General features: G+C 42.3%; 1 protein-coding gene across 2 annotated transcripts in view; it reads right to left on the bottom strand.

The window, feature by feature from the left end:
• The window catches only part of ddx10 (DEAD (Asp-Glu-Ala-Asp) box polypeptide 10), a 61,522-nt gene that overhangs the window by 13,603 nt on the left and 28,997 nt on the right, over positions 1 to 18,922 (bottom strand). For both annotated transcript variants that reach the window (XM_024011896.2, XM_024011895.2), the window contains exons 14-16: positions 15,048 to 15,167; positions 14,208 to 14,378; positions 4,401 to 4,457 (exon numbers count right to left, since the gene is read on the bottom strand). In XM_024011896.2, coding sequence (XP_023867664.1) covers positions 4,401 to 4,457; positions 14,208 to 14,378; positions 15,048 to 15,167 — 348 coding nt within the window. The remainder of the gene's footprint in view (positions 1 to 4,400; positions 4,458 to 14,207; positions 14,379 to 15,047; positions 15,168 to 18,922) is intronic.

The raw sequence follows: 18,922 nt of genomic DNA, 5'->3' as shown, positions 1-18,922 counted from the left end.
CCCTCTAGCACCAGGGTCAGCGCACTTTCAAATGTTGATTTTTCCTATCATTGTAAGCCTGCCACGCACACACTATATGATACGCTCATTCTTATGTTTAATTAATGTGAGTTTTTGTTACAACCCGGCTCGTGGGAAGTGACAAAGAGCTCTTACAGGACCAGGGCACAATTAACAATTATAATCAATAAGTGTACTCTTTATTTCGCTATCTTACATAAAACTTTATTTGTGCATCGAAAATTGTGAATAACTCTATAATGAGAAGGGTGTGTTTGAAAGGATGCACATACCTCTGCAATGTTGGGTTGTAATGGAGAGAGTCTCAGTCTTAAATCCTTTTCCACACACAGTCTGTGCCTGTATTTAATGTTCATGCTAGTGAGGGCCGAGAATCCACTCTCACATAGGTACGTGGTTGCAAAGGGCATCAGTGTCTTAACAGCGCAATTTGCCAAGGCATGATACTCTGAACACAGCCCAATCCAGAAATCTGGCAGTGGCTTCTGATTAAATTCAATTTTCACAGAACCACTTGTTGCAATTTCGACGAGGCTCTCTTGTTCAGATATCGGTAAGTGGACTGGAGGAAGGTCCTTGTTAGTGCAGACAGAGAAGAGCTCCAAATTCTTAATCATAGCCTCAATTTTGTCCCGCACATTTAATATAGTTGCGGAGAGTCCCTGTAAGTCTAGATTCAGATCATTAAGGCGAGAAAAAACATCACCCAGATAGGCCAGTCGTGTGAGAAACTCTTCATCAAGTGAAAATGACGGTCAGTAAAGAAAACTTTCAGCTCATCTCTCAATTTAAAAAAACGTGTCAATACTTTGCCCCTTGATAACCAGAGCACTTCTGTATGTTGTAAAAGCGTTACATGGTTGCTGCCCATATCATTGCATAGTTCAGAAAATATACAGTGGTTTGCAGAAGAGGATGTCATCCTTAATTGACCCCCCATAAATGTAACTGACATATACCAGGAGCTGTGCCAGGCCCGCCACGTCTGTTGACTCATCCAGCTGTAACGCATAGAATTCACTGGCTTGTATGCGAAGCAGTAATTGTTTCAAAACATCTCCTACCATGTCAATGATGCATCGTGCAACAGCGTTGTTTGAAGGCATTGTCTGTATAGTTTTTTTTGGCCTATTGTCCCAGCATTGTCCCAGCCATATCTGCGGCAGCAGGAAGAATTAAAGTCCTCCACAATAGTCTGGGGCTTGCCTGTCCTAGCCACTCGGTAGCTCACCATATAAGACGCTTCTAGCCCCTTCTTATTAATGGTATCTGTTGCTTTTATACATGTCTTACTACTCGAAAGTCTTTAATTCTCGCTCAAAAAACTCCTGTGGCTTATTTTTTAAATTGGCAAGTTTTGTTTCTAAATGTTTGCGCAAAAGTGAAGGTTTCATTGAGTTGTGAGATGGTACTTTGCACATATAACACACTGTGGCTGAGGAAAGGCACTAATATCAATATAAGTGATCCCCAAATCAATGTAGTTCTCATCACATTTGCGCCTCTGATGGTCCAACGTCCCTGTCTGTTCGGTGCTTCCCGGGTAAGGGGGCAGTAGCTCTTTCGGCTGCATCAGATTCACAACTGTCAGTGTCCATGCTAGCTGGGCTAACAACAAATGTAGAATTACTGATGCTAGCATTGGATGTGCTCGTGGAAGCAGAACAACTTGTGTCGTCAACAGGTGCAGGTGTAGTACTGCTGGTAGTAGCAGTTCTACCAGTAGAGCTGGTATGTGTCTATGGACGCAGGCCTTACATTTTTTAACCATTTATCAATTTTTGAGCAAACGGAATGAGCAGCAGCTATGTTTGGCTAAATACGGACCGTTAGTGGAATTCCCGCGAGAGAGTAACAGTTAATGTGATCGGATGTTAATTATTTGACTAGGCTACCTGTACTTGACATTGTGTTGTTATTTCGCTGAACACTAGATTGTTTAATTTTCTTTTTGGCAGTGAAACAAGACTACCCAGGCGATAAAAGAAACCCAAATAAGTCTGGCCTGTTGGAAAATATAAATGGACTGTTTGAAAATGTGAAAAAATAATAATAATTATGAATCACATTTTATTTGGCGTTCCCCCGACGGCATTGTGCGTACCCCAGTTTGGGAATACCTGCCTTAAGGTTTCCAACTCCTGGGCATTGTGCTTATATGATCAATAGCACACTTAGAAACAAGATGCTGCATCTATCTTGCCCAGAGAACTTGAAGATTAAATAAATACTCCAGGACCACAAAACTACACAAAAGCAAAACTTCAAATGACAAAAAAACCTTGAAACTCAAGGACAGTGTAGAAGGCACTTCATTTTGTTAACAAGCTATATCTGACCTAAGACTTTCCAAATTCCTTCCAAATCCTTAACAAACAAGCACGAAGTCTCCCCAAGCGTTAGCCTGGATAAGTCTGGCCTGCTGCTTTATTGAGGGCACCATGGTTGCGCTCGCAGGCTTTGGGGAAAAGTGTTAGCGATGATAAATGAGACAACGGTGGAGGGTTGAAGGCCCGTTGCCCAGTGGAGACAGCCTGTAATGCTCTAATTGTCTCTGTGTGAGTGGGAGGATGGCAGTGAGAAGTGTTCGGTATGGCGGAGCCTAGTTCAACACACAGCCCCCATCAATACCAGGAGGAAGCAGCCTGGTTTACCATGCAGCTGGTAAAACATAAGAGCAGACTTCAGGGACAACAGAAAATGAACGAATTAAGAAAAAAGCTACTTTAAAAAATGGGCAGATTTAAAGCTGCAATATGTAGGTTTTTGTGACACCCAACCAAATTCTCAGAAATGTGTTATAAATCTGTAATTCTCATTGAAAGCAAGTCTAAGAAGTTGTAGATCTGTTCTATGTGCTCTATTTCTATGATTCCCGTTCTTAAGTTTCATTTTTGCATCTTACTTTATGTTTTGTACACCAGCTTCAAACAGCTGAAAATACAATATTTTTAGTTATGGAAAATATATTTCACAGCGGTTAAGATGGTACAATAATTCTCTACACCAGTGGTCACCAACCTTTTATTTTGTGATTATACCCCTTTTTCTCCCCAATTTCGTGGTATCCAATCAGTAGTTCCAGTCTTGTCCCATCGCTGCAATTCCCGTACGGACTCGGGAGAGGCGAAGGTCAAGAGCCGTGCGTCCTCCGAAACGCAACCCAGCCAAGCCGCAATGCTTCTTGACACAATAACCACTTAACCCGGAAGCCAGCCGCAACAATGTGTCGGAGGTAACACCAGCGTGCACTGCGCCCGGCCCGCCACAGGAGTCACTAGTGCGCGATGGGACAASAACATCCCTTCCGGCCAAACCCTCTCCTAACCCGGACGACGCTGGCCCAWTTGTGCGCCGCCCCCATGAGTCTCCTGGTCACGGCCGGCTGCGACAGAGCCTGGACTCGAACCAGGATCTCTAGTGGCACAGCTAGCACTGCCTTAGACCACTGCTCCATTTGGGATGCCAACCAACCTTTTCTAAGTCAAGATCACCAAGTCAAAATGCAAGCCAACCTCTACCGCTCAGATTATTAGAATTTGTTGAACATGAGGTTTGTGCTGTAGGCTATAGGCCCAATACATTAGCACTGCATATCGGGTGTGTTTGATTGACAGGAGAGAAAGAAAGAGTGCTGGCATGGTAATTATGCTGAGGTTGAAGACAAGAATTTTCATTTCCACATTACGCAAGACGAATTCAGCAGGCGGGCAGACTGACACAAGCTGAGAAGAGGGGGATTTAATATTACACGGAGAGGAAGAGGCACTCGCCTCTGCTGAAGACACCCCAGATGCTTTGTGACCGGGGTCTTACGTAAGACAAGGCACTACTCTCTGTCTCATCCTCACGTGGCAGGAGTGGAGCCAATTCAGCTGGCGATAGAGAAGCTCTATGGAGCGTTTGGTATTTGTCTGCAGAAAAGCATGTCCCCTTTTGTGAAGATAACACTTCACATGACTCACTAGAGGGGCTGACATTAATGACCCTGTAAAGTACCATTGTGCTTGTCCCATTCTCTCCTCAATGAATTCTGTTCCAATCTAAAAGCTAAGTGCTACATCGGCATCCGGGGACTCCGTGTTCTTCGTCTGACATTGGCTGAAGAAGAGAGAATGCTCCTTCTGCCTTTGTTACAAAGACGAGGGGGAAGAGTGTGGCCCTCACTTTTAGAGACTGCCTCTCCTTTTGAAGCTAGACTGGAGTTCAATGGCAGAATCCTGACAGAAGTATCACTTTAAACAGACACGGTTTAACGTAACGCTAGTGAAAGGGAGCTAGTGACTGGAGTCAAACCCATTCAGGATGTGATGGATATGCTTTTTAAGAGGGGGGTTGGGGGGAGAAATTCTAATGTAAAATGGAGGAGAGAGACTTACCTCAGCGTACTGCTTGCTGGCTTCTCTTCTGGCAGCGTTCTCCTTCAGTCTTTTCTCCTGTGGGAGAGAAGAGGGAGAAAGAGTTTAGAGCAATGTCAGTCTGACCAGATTTAGGTGTCGTATATCTCTCACAATCCATGCCTTTCAGGGCAGGTTGTTTTGGGGTGAAATGGCTGTATTTCATTAGATTGTTAGAGATTCCATGAGACGATATGCTTTCTCTTTTTTGTTCTATGTAGCTTTTTTTATGATAAGATTCTCTGATTACTGCCTCTAAGCTAGGACATTTTCCATGGGTCATAGAAGAGAGGGGATGGGAGGAAAGAGAGCAGACAGAGGAGTGGAGGTTAGACAGGTCGCAATAGAGTATCGAGAGGCAGCCACATCCTTCAGGTGGGAAAAAAACACCAAACAAATCTAAACAAAATGGCTGACTTGCAAAACACAGTCCAAAATAAAGCAGACCTCCAACATTATAATTTGGCCAACACGGCATATTCAGGGAGAACTGACCACAGTAAACGACTTGACACAGGAGTGAAACCCTCGCCAGAGGGGAAAAATAATGATAGTGTGTGAAAACAGAAGCCTATTTATATGCGGCGGGAGAATGCATTAGGAAATGTCAGCAGCTGATTCATGAGTTCTTAATTTCTGCTCCAAATGTCACTCAGTGAAAACCACAGTTTGCATTAGAATGTGCGTGTGTGTGTGTATTAGAGGTGAATATTTTCCCGGTATTTTACAAAATGTTCCATCCAGAGAATAAGTAAGTAATCCAGTATTTCCCGCCCAAACCGGAAGTGTCATTCTAAAGCATATAGATTTGATTAGAGCTTTGATRGGCATTAAAATGAAAGTCTGATGAGCCATAAATTAAAATACATGTTAAGAGCCATACATTAAATACATTTTATGAGCCCAAGGCCAAATGATTTTGCCATTATCCAATACATAGACTATTGTTAGGTTCTAATTTTCAGAGTAAAAACTCTATGGACACTATGAAAGCTCAAACTAAGTTTATTCTTCCCAGAGGATCAATACAGCTGCATTAGACAAAGACATTGTTCACACAAGCACTGATATTTAACCATTTCTCCTAGGCCGAGTCTCCCCCTACACATCTGAACAAACATTGTATCTTTATTGCTGGGCAGGAAACTAAGTGATACGGGACATAAACTCTTTTCTCCCTTACCGTGACTTTATTTTTTTTAAATTTTATTTGACCTTTATTTAACCAGGTAGGCTAGTTGAGAACAAGTTCTCATTTACAACTGTGACCTGGCTGGCCAAGATAAAGCAAAGCAGTTTGACACATACAACACAGCATTACACATGGAATAAACAAACATACAGTCAATAATACAGTAGGGGGGYAAAAAACTAGTATATATACAGTGTGTGCAAATGAGGTAAGATAAGGGAGGTAAGGCAATAAAATAGGCCAATAGTGGCGAGGTAATTACGATATAGCAATTAAACACTGGCGTGGTAGATGTGCAGAAGATGAATGTGCAAGTAGAGATACTGGGGTGCAAAGGAGCAAAATAAATAAATAAATAAATACAGTATGGGGATGAGGTAGTTGGATGACCTGACCTCGAACCCTTTCATCACTAATCCATGGCTCACTCCTCTTATCAATGCCTGCCCCATGTGATTGCTTTCCCTACACTCTGTACATTCCAAGCTTAATTGCCCCCACCATATACTTTCCTCCTACAGAAAACCATTAACCTCTGGTATAGCCCTTCGGCTACGGCACCCRTCAGCTCTCTATTACAACTAATGATTAATAACATTTAAAGTTCAGAAATCCAAACCTATCACTATGATACTGTATAGGCTACCGCACAATACGCACAACAGAAAAACATAAAAGCCCATCGATGTAGATATACTCTCTTGTATAAATAAATGAAACAAGCTCCAGTAGGCTAATCTTTGAGTGTGGACTGGATATGTACTGGAATTACGCACCTCGTTCAAACCATGCAATACTGGTGCAAGACATGCTGCCTACAATGTTTTCCACTCCTATCAGCTCAAAACAAGAAGCGGCTCGAGTGGGCACGTGATCACCAACACTGGACACTTGAGTGGAAAAACATTGCCTGGTCCAACGAATACTGGTTCCTGTTGCATCATGCTGATGTTAGTCAGGATTAGGCGTAAGSAGCTTGAGTCCATAGCACCATCCTGCCTGATATCAATGGTACAGGCTGGTGGCGGTGGTGTAATGGTTTGGGGAATGTTTTCCTGGCACACGTTAGGTCCCTTGATATCATTTGAGCAATGTTTCCAAGCCCCGAAAAATTCAGGCTGTTCTGGAGGCAAAGGAGATGTCCGACCTGGTATTAGATGGTGTACCTAATAAATAAATATATGCACCTTCCATAACATTTCCCTTAATGTTATGAGATGTGCGTATTAGCCTACCTTTCTCTCTACTGTTGCTTCATTCTAAATGAAATATGTTTTGTTGTCTTCATCTTCATAATGATATGCTTGAATAATATAGGACTAGATTAAGATGCAGACGGCTTTCACTTCTCTTCACGAAGATTGAGTGGTTATAGATCTGAACAAATAACTGCTATAGCCTACCATCATCGCGTGTTCCCTGTTCTTTCAAACTACCCGTGAGTTCTATTGGCTGCTGTAATTAATATTCAGCAAACAAGAGCTGGCATCCCTTTTTAAAGTCTATTAGCATAAGAAATGCAAAAAAAATACAAATGTCCAGCAAGCTACAAAGCCTTCAGAAAGTATTCATACCCCTTGAATTTTTTTGTCACTGGTCTACACGCAATACCCCATAATGACAAAGTGTAATCATGTTTTTTGAAATGTTTACAAATGAATAAAAAATGAAAAGCTGAAACGTCTCGAGTCAATAACTATTCAACCCCCTTGTTATGGCAAGCCTAAACAACAAAGGGGTGTAGCGGTTAGCGGTTATGGTATGATGGCTTGGCCTGTAAAGTGTTTTTTCACCTGGTCACAGACAGCTGTTGTGTTGTGCACTGAAGTCCACAAGCGAAGGTAAAAGGTGAGAGGAGAGCGTGTAGATGCGAGAAGGAATTATACAACGAGCAAAGTGATGAAGCTGTTTGTATGTGGCTGCTGTGAAAGTGAACTGTGTGTGCAGGGGATCAAGGGTGTATTCATTCTGCCGATAATGTTGAAAAACATTTCTGAAAAGGAAGCAAATGGAATGAAACAGGGATACACATAGCTGAATTTGTCTAATAGAAACTTGTTTGCAACTGCTGTTTGGACTAATGATTACACCCTAGATCAGCTAGATGCAGGCAAGAGTGTGCAAGGCGGTATTGAATGAGTCACTGTCTGACACCTTGATTACTCCAATTTGTCTCTTGACCTGTGCACCTACGTTATCAACTTTCATTTGTAGACTAGGTTGTAGCAACCTTATGATGGGTATAGGGCTAATTCTAGTATCATGTAGTAGCCTAAATCTATCAATGTTACATTGAGCTGGGTGAATGGAATATGAATGACAGTCATCCAATACGCTGTAATATATTTTTTATTTATCCTTTATTTAACTAGGCAAGTCAGTGAAGGACAAATTATTTTACAATGACATCCTACCCCGGAAATAAGGCCAAGCAACAAAAAGAATGGTCCTCCCTAATCTTAAACAGCACCGGCCGCCACTAGTGGGTGTGTGTGTGTGGTGGGGAGGAGGGGAATGGCTGCCATCCACTCCCTCCTCATTTGTCCCTGATATGGGAGGAAGGCTAGAACCTGGCACTCATTGGTTTTCACCTGGCTCTCATTGGTTTTCACCTGGCTCTCATTGGTTTTCACCTGGCTCTCATTGGTTTTCACCTGGCTCTCATTGGTTTTCAGGCCACAAGGTATGAACAGGGGGGAGGGTTTCTAAAGCATTTTACAGAGCTAGCGAGGAGCACAGGGCCGTGACCGAATGAAAATATGGGAATCTACCCTGGCCCGGCCTCCAAACGATGCAGAAAAGTGGTGGAGGGAGAGCGATAGCAAAAGCATAAGAAAGGAAGTGGGAGAAGAGAGAGCGAGCACCAGAGGGAGTCGTGACTAACCAATACGTTAAGGATCTATTAAGACGGTCTGGGGAGAGTAATACATTTTCCCCACTGTGCCGCCCTCCATTAGTATGGGCCACGGCCACCAGACTAGTAACTGCCCATCTAGTTGGCAGTCTGTCAGCATGCCTCCGGTCCCTCAGTCAGCATGCTGTGTGCAGTTACAGTAGCTACAGTGGTCCAGAGCGGGTGGCTCTCTACTGTAGAAGTATAGGGGGAAAGTTCCATTAGAACGTCAAACTAAAATGATCACAACAGTGTTTGAGTAGGGCCTTAGTACAGCCAGAGAGAGCGTTAGCTACATGAGGGATATTTAGCACGCCAGCCAGCCAGGAATGATTCATGTTGGTGAATGCTGCTAATTGATTTCTGGACACGCGTCTGAGTGTCGGAGGCAGCGCGCTGCACAGAAATTTAAATGGATTTTTAAAGTGTCTGTTTTTCCCTTCACGCGTCAGCCGTCATCACAACAACCATTCTTGGCAATGCTCGGCGAGCACGACAAATGAACGGGACAAGGCGTTAATCACAACAGCCATGCCTAATAGACGTGCGGGGGGAGTGCCTGCTGCATAACTTAATTGTCGAGACAATGAGATGAGCCACTCGAGGGCCGCCCTTTACGGGGGAGGTGGCTCACCTACACAACACTTCAGCAGAGCTAATGCATGCTTGACATTAACCACATTTTCATCCACAGTTTGAGTAATGTCATAATGTATATATTTTTTTAAATCCCGACAGATGGTGGAAACAGGTAGCTTCGGCACAATTTAATAAATGGCGACAGAATTTGTTCGTTCGACACAGTGGGATCTTTTTGTGTCTGTAAAATTAAGCATGTGAGAAATGGTGGTACAAACACCTTTATGCGCACATATTGATATAATAACCATCATATCGAAGTAAACTTGGAGTCATGCTATGACATGGTGTTGTCACCGTGGGAGGACTCGGGAGACCATGCAGTTTATTAGGCTACAGATTAAATAAGTTATGATGAACTTCACAGGGTGGGGAGAGTGCACTGTGATCTTGATGCTCCTTCCCAATAAATAGAGGGTCTTACTCTGGTGACATGATGATTGATGCTTGACTGCCGTTTGACAAAAACAAATATTATCGCTCTTATCCATAATAATCATGTAGACTAGCCTACTCGCACTGTATCTGTGCATGTGCCAAAACCAGAGTAGGTACACTTCTATTTAACTCAACAGTTTGTGACAAAACTATCGGTAGAGTTGAAAATGCGATGGAAACACATTGAACTTTAGATTTTTATTTGGTACATGAAAACTTAAGCAAAAACGTACATTGAGTGCACTATGTCATCACGCACTGACTTTGATCCGCAACAAGTCCGAATGGTGGAGAAACACCACTGGTGGGAAAATGTGCACATTTTCTTTATGTTCATTTCAGAATATTCAAATGAAAATCTGTCGGCTATATGATGGAAACCTAGCTACTGTTAATGTTTTCGTAGACAGGAAAGAGGACAGGCCTCAGTTGGGTAGTTTACTCAAAACCAGTGGCATGTCATGAGTAAAGATTGAAAAAGTAAGGGGCCTAGACAGCTGCCCTGGAGAATTCCTGATTCTACCTGGATTATGTTTGAGAGGCATCCAATAAAGAACACCATCTGTGACATGTTAGACAGGCAACTCTTTATCCACAATATAGCAGGGGGTGCCAATCTTTTTATCATAAATCTCTCAAGTAATCAGTCATTTGTGTAAGTGCTGTGCTTTTTGAATGTCCTTCCTTATAAGCGTGCTGAAAGTCTGTTGTCAATTTGTTTACTGTAAAATAGCATTGTATCTGGTCAAACAATTTTTTCCAAAACTTTACTACGGGTTGGTAACAGGTTGATTGGTCGGCTATTTGAGCCAGTAAAGGGGACTTTACTATTCTTAGGTAGAGGAATGACTTTTGCTTCCTCCAGGCCTGAGGGCACACACTTTCTAGTAGGCTTAAATTGAAGACATGGCAAATAGGAGTGGCAATATCGTCTGCTATTATCCTCAGTCATTTTCCATCCAAGTCATCAGACCCCGGTGGCTTGTCATTGTTGAAAGACAACAACAAAAACTTCCTCTTCCACACTCACTTTACGGAATTCAAAATTATTATTCTTGTCTTTCATAATTTGGTCAGATATACTTGGATGTGTAGTGTCAGTGTTAGTTGCTGGCATGTCATGCATAAGTTCACTAATCTTTCCAATTAAAAAATAGTTTAAGTAGTATCAGTGGGTTTTGTAATGAATCTGATTCAATGAATGATGGAACGGAGTTTGCATTTTTCCCAAAATTTCATTTAAGGTGCTCCAAAGCTTTTTACTATCATTCTTTATGTCTTTTTTTTTTTTTAAGTGTAGCTTCGTCTTTTATTCAGTGTAATCACATTATTTATACATTTGCAGTACGTTTGCCAATCGGTTGTGCAGCCAGACTTATTTGCCATTCCTTCTGCTTCATCCCTCTCAACCATAACATTTTTCAATTCCTCATCAGGTTTTGATGAACTGTAACCTTTGCTAGTTAAGTGAAATACTAGTGGGTTATTTAGCTTTGGGTTAATTGAGTAGAAGGTAATTGTATAGCATAAGTGTGAAAAAGAAAACCCTGACATTGACTACACTGCTAAAATGACTTAATTCTGTTCTATATGAGTTTTCTACAAATTGTGCAATGTATATATTCCCTCATCAATACTCACCACATGCCTTTCAAAGGCCAGTCATTACTACTTCCAATCAAATCATAAGATAATCTCATAAAATAAAAAATAAGGTAGCAACGAGCGGGTGAGACAATAGCATCCAGCAGTCAATATTTATCCCAGCAGTCAATATTTATCCACTGGCAAGGAAAGTACTTTCTCTGCAAATCAGATAAGCTGAGCAAACTTTCTGCAGTTATTTTAGTGGAGAAACGAAGCTCGCTCTCGAAAATATTAACTGAACCTAATCTCCCCGTCTGCCTGTGGGCTCCCAAGCTGTGTGCCAGACTCAGACATGTCTGTTATTTTCATTTGGGTTTCAACCTGCGATATACTATATATGAGATTAAAAATAGAACCTGGAGTGGGAGGGACGGGTGCAGCACGACAGGCTTTGCCTTCTCCTCTGGGCAAATCTAGAACACTCCAGTACTGTACTAGCCCACATTCTTTAGCTTTTACTGCAGTTAGAACTGATACGTATTTTTTTTTTTTAATCGCTTACATTTTGACCTTGTTATACATAAAGGCTTAAAAAGGCAATTAGATATCAATCATGTTTATTGAGATATATATATAAGCCCAATACAAGGCCTATAAAGACCACCTAGTTTCTGATAAGTTTTTCTGCCCTAATCTAACAGGTTATTGAATTTAATGTGCAGAGCCCATTTCGAAGCACATTGAATGCTTGGTCTTGCCTTCCCTTTCATCTGGTCCCCACTGATACTGTGCAGCTCCAACAGCTGCTTCAAGTCATTCCAGAGACCCATCTGGCCCATGCCTGTCCTCAATCACTGAGGTTATAACCTCAGGGCGTGTGTGTGTGTGTATATATATATACAGTAGGGAGAACAAGTATTTGATACACTGCCGATTTTGCAGGTTTTCCTACTTACAAAGCATGTAGAGGTCTGTAATTTTTATCATAGGTACACTTCAACTGTGAGAGACGGAATCTAAAACAAAAATCCAGAAAATCACATTGTATGATTTTTAAATAATTAATTTGCATTTTATTGCATGACATAAGTATTTGATCACCTACCAACCAGTAAGAATTCCGGCTCTCACAGACCTTTAGTTTTTAAGAAGCCCTCCTGTTCTCCACTCATTACCTGTATTAACTGCACCTGTTTGAACTCGTTACCTGTATAAAAGACACCTGTCCACACACAATCAAACAGATTCCAACCTCTCCACAATGGCCAAGACCAGAGAGCTGTGTAAGGACATCAGGGATAAAATTGTAGACCTGCACAAGGCTGGGATGGCTACAGGACAATAGGCAAGCAGCTTGGTGAGAAGGAAAAACTGTTGGCGCAATTATTAGAAAATGGAAGAAGTTCAAGATGACGTCAATCACCCTCGGGCTGGGGCTCCATGCAAGATTTCACCTCGTGGGCATCAATGATCATGAGGAAGGTGAGGGATCAGCCAGAACTACACGGCAGGACCTGGTCAATGACCTGAAGAGAGCTGGACCACAGTCTCAAAGAAAACCATTAGTAACACACTACGCCGTCATGGATTAAATCCTGCAGCGCACGCAAGGTCCCCTGCTTAAGCCAGTGCATGTCCAGGCCTGTCTGAAGTTTGCCAATGACCATCTGGATGATCCAGAGGAGGAATGGGAGAAGTCATGTGGTCTGATGAGACAAAAATAGAGCTTTTTGGTCTAACTCCACTCGCCGTGTTTGGAGGAAGAAGAAGTATGAGTACAACCCCAAGAACACCATCCCAACCGTGAAGCATGGAGGTGGAAACATCATTCTTTGGGGATGCTTTTCTGCAAAGGGGACAGGACGACTGCACCGTATTGAGGGAGGATGGATGGGGCCATGTATCGCGAGATCTTGGCCAACAACCTCCTTCCCTCAGTAAGAGCATTGAAGATGGGTCGTGGCTGGGTCTTCCAGCATGACAACGACACGAAGCACACAGCCATGGCAACTAAGGAGTGGCTCCGTAAGAAGCATCTCAAGGTCCTGGAGTGCCTAGCCAGTCTCCAACCTGAACCCAATAGAAAATCTTTGGAGGGAGCTGAAAGTCCGTATTGCCCAGCGACAGCCCCGAAACCTGAAGGATCTGGAGAAGATCTGTAGGGAGGAGTGGGCCAAAATCCCTGCTGCAGTGTGTGCAAACCTAGTCAAGAACTACAGGAAACGTATGATCTCTGTAATTGCAAACAAAGGTTTCTGTACCAAATATAAGTTCTGCTTTCTGATGTATCAAATACTTATGTCATGCAATAAAATGCAAATTAATTACTTAAAAATCATACAATGTGATTTTCTGGATTTTTGTTTTAGATTCCGTCTCTTCATAGTTGAAGTGTACCTATGATAATAATTACAGACCTCTACATGCTTTGTAAGTAGGAAAACCTGCAAAATCGGCAGTGTATCAAATACTTGTTCTCCCCACTGTATATGTGTGTGTGTGTGTGAATGTGTATATGCGTATGTGTGAGCGTGCACGTGTCACAGCTGTGACATTTATTTTTCATACAGTACCTGCTGGGTGCAGAGTGGGGAGATTAAGTTAGAGCATTTAACTGGCTCCGTTGACAGCGATTCGTATAAACATCCAACCAGGTGCCAAGGTACCAGAAGGGACCTTGCAGCAGTAACAATACAGGAATATATTATGTCATGTACATTATGATTATGCAGTTTGTACTACTTCATTGTCAAGCCCCCTCCCCCCTCTTCAGTGCAGGAGGATCACCATTAGGATCAAATGATGCAGGGGAATAATCAACTAACCTTCTCCTGCCCGAGGCTGCTGTATAGGCTAGTGAAGCAACCGTTTGACACTGTGACTGAACTACAGTCTTACCCTGTGTTTTTGCTTCTGTCTACAGTCTTGCCTGCTTTTTCTGCTTGATGTGATGCATTTTTTGGGGGGCTGACCTTTGACAGCTGTGCGGCAGTCTTCACCTGTGTGTTTGTTTAACTTAATGATTGTACTACAGTCTTACCCTGTGTTTCTCTTTGACTTTACGTCTGTACTCCAGCTTGTCAAACTCCTGGTCCTCTCGGCGCAGCCTCGCTCTGGCCTCCTCCACATTGATGCCCGACGTGCAGTCATCCTCCTCCCCCTCTGTGGCTGGCACGGCCGTCCTCTGGAGCGGGGGCCACTGCTGCACCATCTGGAGAGCGAGGGGCATAGACCAACACAGAGTTAAATCACAACACTGCAATAGTGCCATCTCATTTTCAGCTGGATAGGAATCAACACATATGCAGACACAAAAACATTTACCAACACACAAACGCACTCATAAAAGCGGGCATACAACACACATACACACACGTTTTAGTCTCCTTAATTACATTTGCAGCTGGCTGGGCATCAATGCAGCCAACACAACTAAACATCACAGGTGTCATCTAATTTTCTCTGAATGATGTTAGTAATGGTAAAGGAATTACGCTGAGACTCAGAATTGTAACTTTAAAATGTATACCAAAGAAAAACCATTGATTTCAAAGTTTAACAAAACTCTAGGCACAAGGACTACTTTTTATGTTCCACAGAATTTTACAAAAACACATTTATAGGAAGAACTGTACAGATACAAAGATTGGTAACAGAATAAAACTGAGGAAGATTTTACCGTACTTTAACTTTAAAATCCATGGTTTTTGTTTGGCAGATATTTTAAAGTGAAAAATCTAAGCGTAAATCTGTTAGCGTGGAATTGCCCGTAAAACAAACTGGTTCTCTCATTTAGCTGATGCAGAGCCTGAAGCCAAAAAATTGTATCACTGGATCTGACTCAAAATAAAATGGAATGTAGATCAATGTTTGTACAAACCTGTCCCTCTTCAGTGAAGACTAATTTGGTGTTGACTTGGAAGTTTCTCTTCAGGACTTTCTTGGCCTCTTTGAACTTGGTCTCTTTTTCCGTTTTCTTAATGGTGTTACTGTCAGTTTCCTGTAATGAGAGAGGAAATGATAACAATGCTGCATATATTTACATTTATAAACTGGGTGGTTTGAGCCCTGAATGCTGATTGGCCTATGACAAAAACACATTTTTACTGCACTAATTACGTTGGTAACCACTTTATAATAGCAATAAGGGACAATGGGTTTATGATATACGGCCAATATACCAGTGCTAAGGGCTCTTCTTATCCACGACGCAACGCAGAGTGCCTGGACACAGCCCTTAGCCGTGGTATACTGGTTATATACCACCGCCCATCGGGCCTTATTGCTTAAATAAACCTAACAACAATTTAACTGCTAATGTAACACCTCATAAAATTGATCATGTTGAATTCCCTGCCTGAAACAGTCAGTCCCTGCTACTCCTGGCTACAGGTAGCTAGACAACTTTGCCATTATGTCAGCAGGTTAAGACGGGAGACTCAGGAATGCTGACCAAGACAAACTAAGCATCTTTACAGAGAGCCACTAGGACTGTCCACACATTGCCTCAGTGGATTTTTTTGCCTAACTGTGCAACAAAATGCATTTCCCAGCCCCTGACAGAGTGCAGTTTTGCCATCTCTATTGGTAGTAAATAGTTTAATTCTTAACAAATGATGTCAAACAATTTACAGGGCAACTGGCCTATCTTCTGAGGTAGGAATCAAGACGCAGATCAGTGGTACACTACAGCAGCAGCCTACTCTCTCAAAGTGAGTCTCGGARATGTCAGAGTAAAAAAAGTATATACAGTATGAGTCAAAAGTTGACACACCTCATTCAAGGTTTATTTTTTTTATTTTTTAACAATGTCTATTATCCTACAAAGTAGAACAAACTATGAAATAAAATATATGGAATCATGTAGTAACCAAAAAAGTGTTAAACAAATCTAAATATATTTTAGATTCTTCAAAGTAGCCACCCTTTGCCTTGACAGCTTTGCACACTTGGCATTCTCTCAACCAGCTTCATGAGGTAGTCACCTGGAATGCATTTCAATTAACAGGTGTGCCTTGTTAAAAGTAATTTTTTTGAATTTCTTTACTTCTTAATGTTTGAGCCAATCAGTTGTGCTGTGACAAGGAAGGGTTGGTATACAGAAGATAGCCCTATTTGGTAAAATACCAAGTCCATATTATGGCAAGAACAGCTCAAATAAGCAAAGACAAACAGTTACTTTAACACATGAATGTCAGAAATTTGAACGTTTCTTCAAGTGCAGTCACAAAAACCATCAAGCGCTAGGATAGAATTGGCTCATGAGGACCGCCACAGGAAAGGAAGACAGAGTTACCGCTGCTGCAGAGGATACGTTCATTAGAATTACCAGCCTCAAAAACCGTCAAATAACTGCACCTCAGATTGCAGCCCAAATAAATCCCTCAGAGTTCAAGTACCAGACACATCTCAACATCAACTGTTAAGAGGAGACTGCATGAATCAGGCGTTCATGGTCGAATTGCTGCAAAGAAACCACTACTAAAGGCCACCAATAAGAAGAGACTTGCTTGAGCCAAGAAACACAAGCAATGGACATTAGACCGGTGGAAATCTGTTCTTTTGTCTGATGAGTCCAAATTTGAGATTTTTGGTTCCAAACGCTGTGTCTTTGTGAGACGCAGAGTAGGGGAATGGATGATCTCTGCATGTGTGGTTCCCACCGTGAAGCATGGAGATGGTAGCGTGATGGTGCTTTGCTGGTGACACGGTCTGCGATTTATTTAGAATTCAAGGCACACTTAACCAGCATGGCTACCACAGCATTCTGCAGAAATACACCATCCCATCTGGTTTGCCCTTAGTGGGACTATCATATGCTGCATATGTGGAAACTCCTTCAGGACTGTTGGAAAAGCATTCCAGGTGACTACCTCATGAAGTTGGTTGAGAGAATGCCAAGAGTGTGCAAATCTGTCATCAAGGCAAAGGGTGGCTACTTTGAAGAATCTAAAATATATTTTGATTTGTTGAACACTTTGTTACAACATGACTTCATAGTTTTGATGTCTTCACTATTATTCTACAATGTAGAAAATAGTAAAAATAGGTGTCCAAACTTGACTGGTACTGTATAGACAGTGCATTCGGAAAGCATTCAGACACAGCCTTATTATAAAACAGATTCAATTGTCTCCCCCCCTCAATCTATACACAATTGAATTTTTAGCAAATGTATAAAAAAATACAACTGAAATATTACATTTACATAAGTCTTCAGACCCTTTACTCAGTACTTTGTTGAAGCACCGTTGACAGCGATTACAGACTCAAGTCTTCTTGAGTATGATGCTACAAGCTTGGCACACCTGTATTTGGGGAGTTTCTCACATTCTCCTCTGCAGATCCTCTCAAACTCTGTCAGGTTGGGTGGTGGGTGTCGCTGCACAACTATTTTCAGGTCTTTCCAGAGATGATCGATCGGGTTCAAATCCAGGCGCTGGCTGGGCCAATCAAGGACATTCAGAGACCTGTACCGAAGCCGCTCCTGTGTTGTCTTGGCTGTGTGCTTAGGGTCGTTGTCCTGTTGGAAAGTGAACCTTCGCCCCAGTCTGAGGTCTGAGAGCTCTGGAACAGGTTTTCATCAAGGATATCTGTACTTTGCTCCATTCATCTTTCCCTTGATCCTGACTAGTCTCCCAGGCCCTGCCGCTGGAAAACATCCCCACAGCATGATTCTGCCACCACCATGCTTCACCGTAGGGATTGTGAGAGGTTTCCTCCAGATGTGACGCTTGGCATTCAGGCCAACGAGTTCAATCTTGGTTTCATCAGACCAGAGAGTCCTTTAGGTTCCTTTTGGCAAACTCCAAGCGGGCTGTCATGTGCCTTTTACTGAGGAGTGGCTTCCATCTGGCCACTCTGCAATAAAGGCCTGATTGATGGAGTGCTGCAGAGATGGGAGAACCTTCCAGAAGGACACACATCTGCACAGAGGAACTCTGGAGCGCTGTCAAAGTGACCATCAGGTTCTTGTTCACCTCCCTGAACAAGGCCCTTCTTCCCAGATTGCTCAGTTTGGCCGGGCTGCCAGCTCTAGGAAGAGTCTTGGTGGTGCAAAACTTCTTCCACTTAAGAATGATGGAGGCCACTGTGTTCTTGGGGACCTTCAATGCTGTAGAAACGTTAGATACCCATCCCCAGATCTGTGCCTCTACATAATTCTGTCTCGCAGCTCTAAGGACAATTCCTTCGACCTCATGTCTTGGTTTTTGCTCTGACATGCAATGTCAACTGTGGGAACTTATAGACAGGTGTGTGCCTTTCCAAATCATGTCCAATCAATTGAATTTACCACAGGTGGACTCCAATCAAGTTGTAGGAACATCAAGTATGATCAATGGAAACAGGATGCACCAGAGTTCAATTTGAGTCTCATAGCAAAGGGTCTGAATACTTATGTAAATAAGTGTTTTTAATCTTTAATACATGTGCAAATATTTCTAAAAACCTGTTCACACTTTGTCATTATGAGGTATTGTGTGTAGGTTGATAAAAAACAACATTGAATCCATTTTAGAATAATGCTGTAACGTAACAAAATGTGGAAAAAGAACGCACTGTAGATAAATAATTATCCGTCAGTCGGGATCTTAACTTCCTGTTGAGAGTTAGAATAGTAGACTACACAAGGTGCCATATTTGATTGTGCATCAGCAGTTTCTCTTGTTATGTCAGTCCCTGACAGTAGCTCAATTAGCCATGTCAGCAAAAAGATGATTTGATTGTTAAGTTATTCTAGCCTGCCATCATGCC

Source organism: Salvelinus sp. IW2-2015, linkage group LG20 (assembly GCF_002910315.2).
Source record: "Salvelinus sp. IW2-2015 linkage group LG20, ASM291031v2, whole genome shotgun sequence".
In the NCBI taxonomy this organism is placed as follows: domain Eukaryota; kingdom Metazoa; phylum Chordata; class Actinopteri; order Salmoniformes; family Salmonidae; genus Salvelinus; species Salvelinus sp. IW2-2015.
Note: the sequence above shows the minus strand (reverse complement) of the source record. Positions and strands in the feature narration are given on the sequence as shown.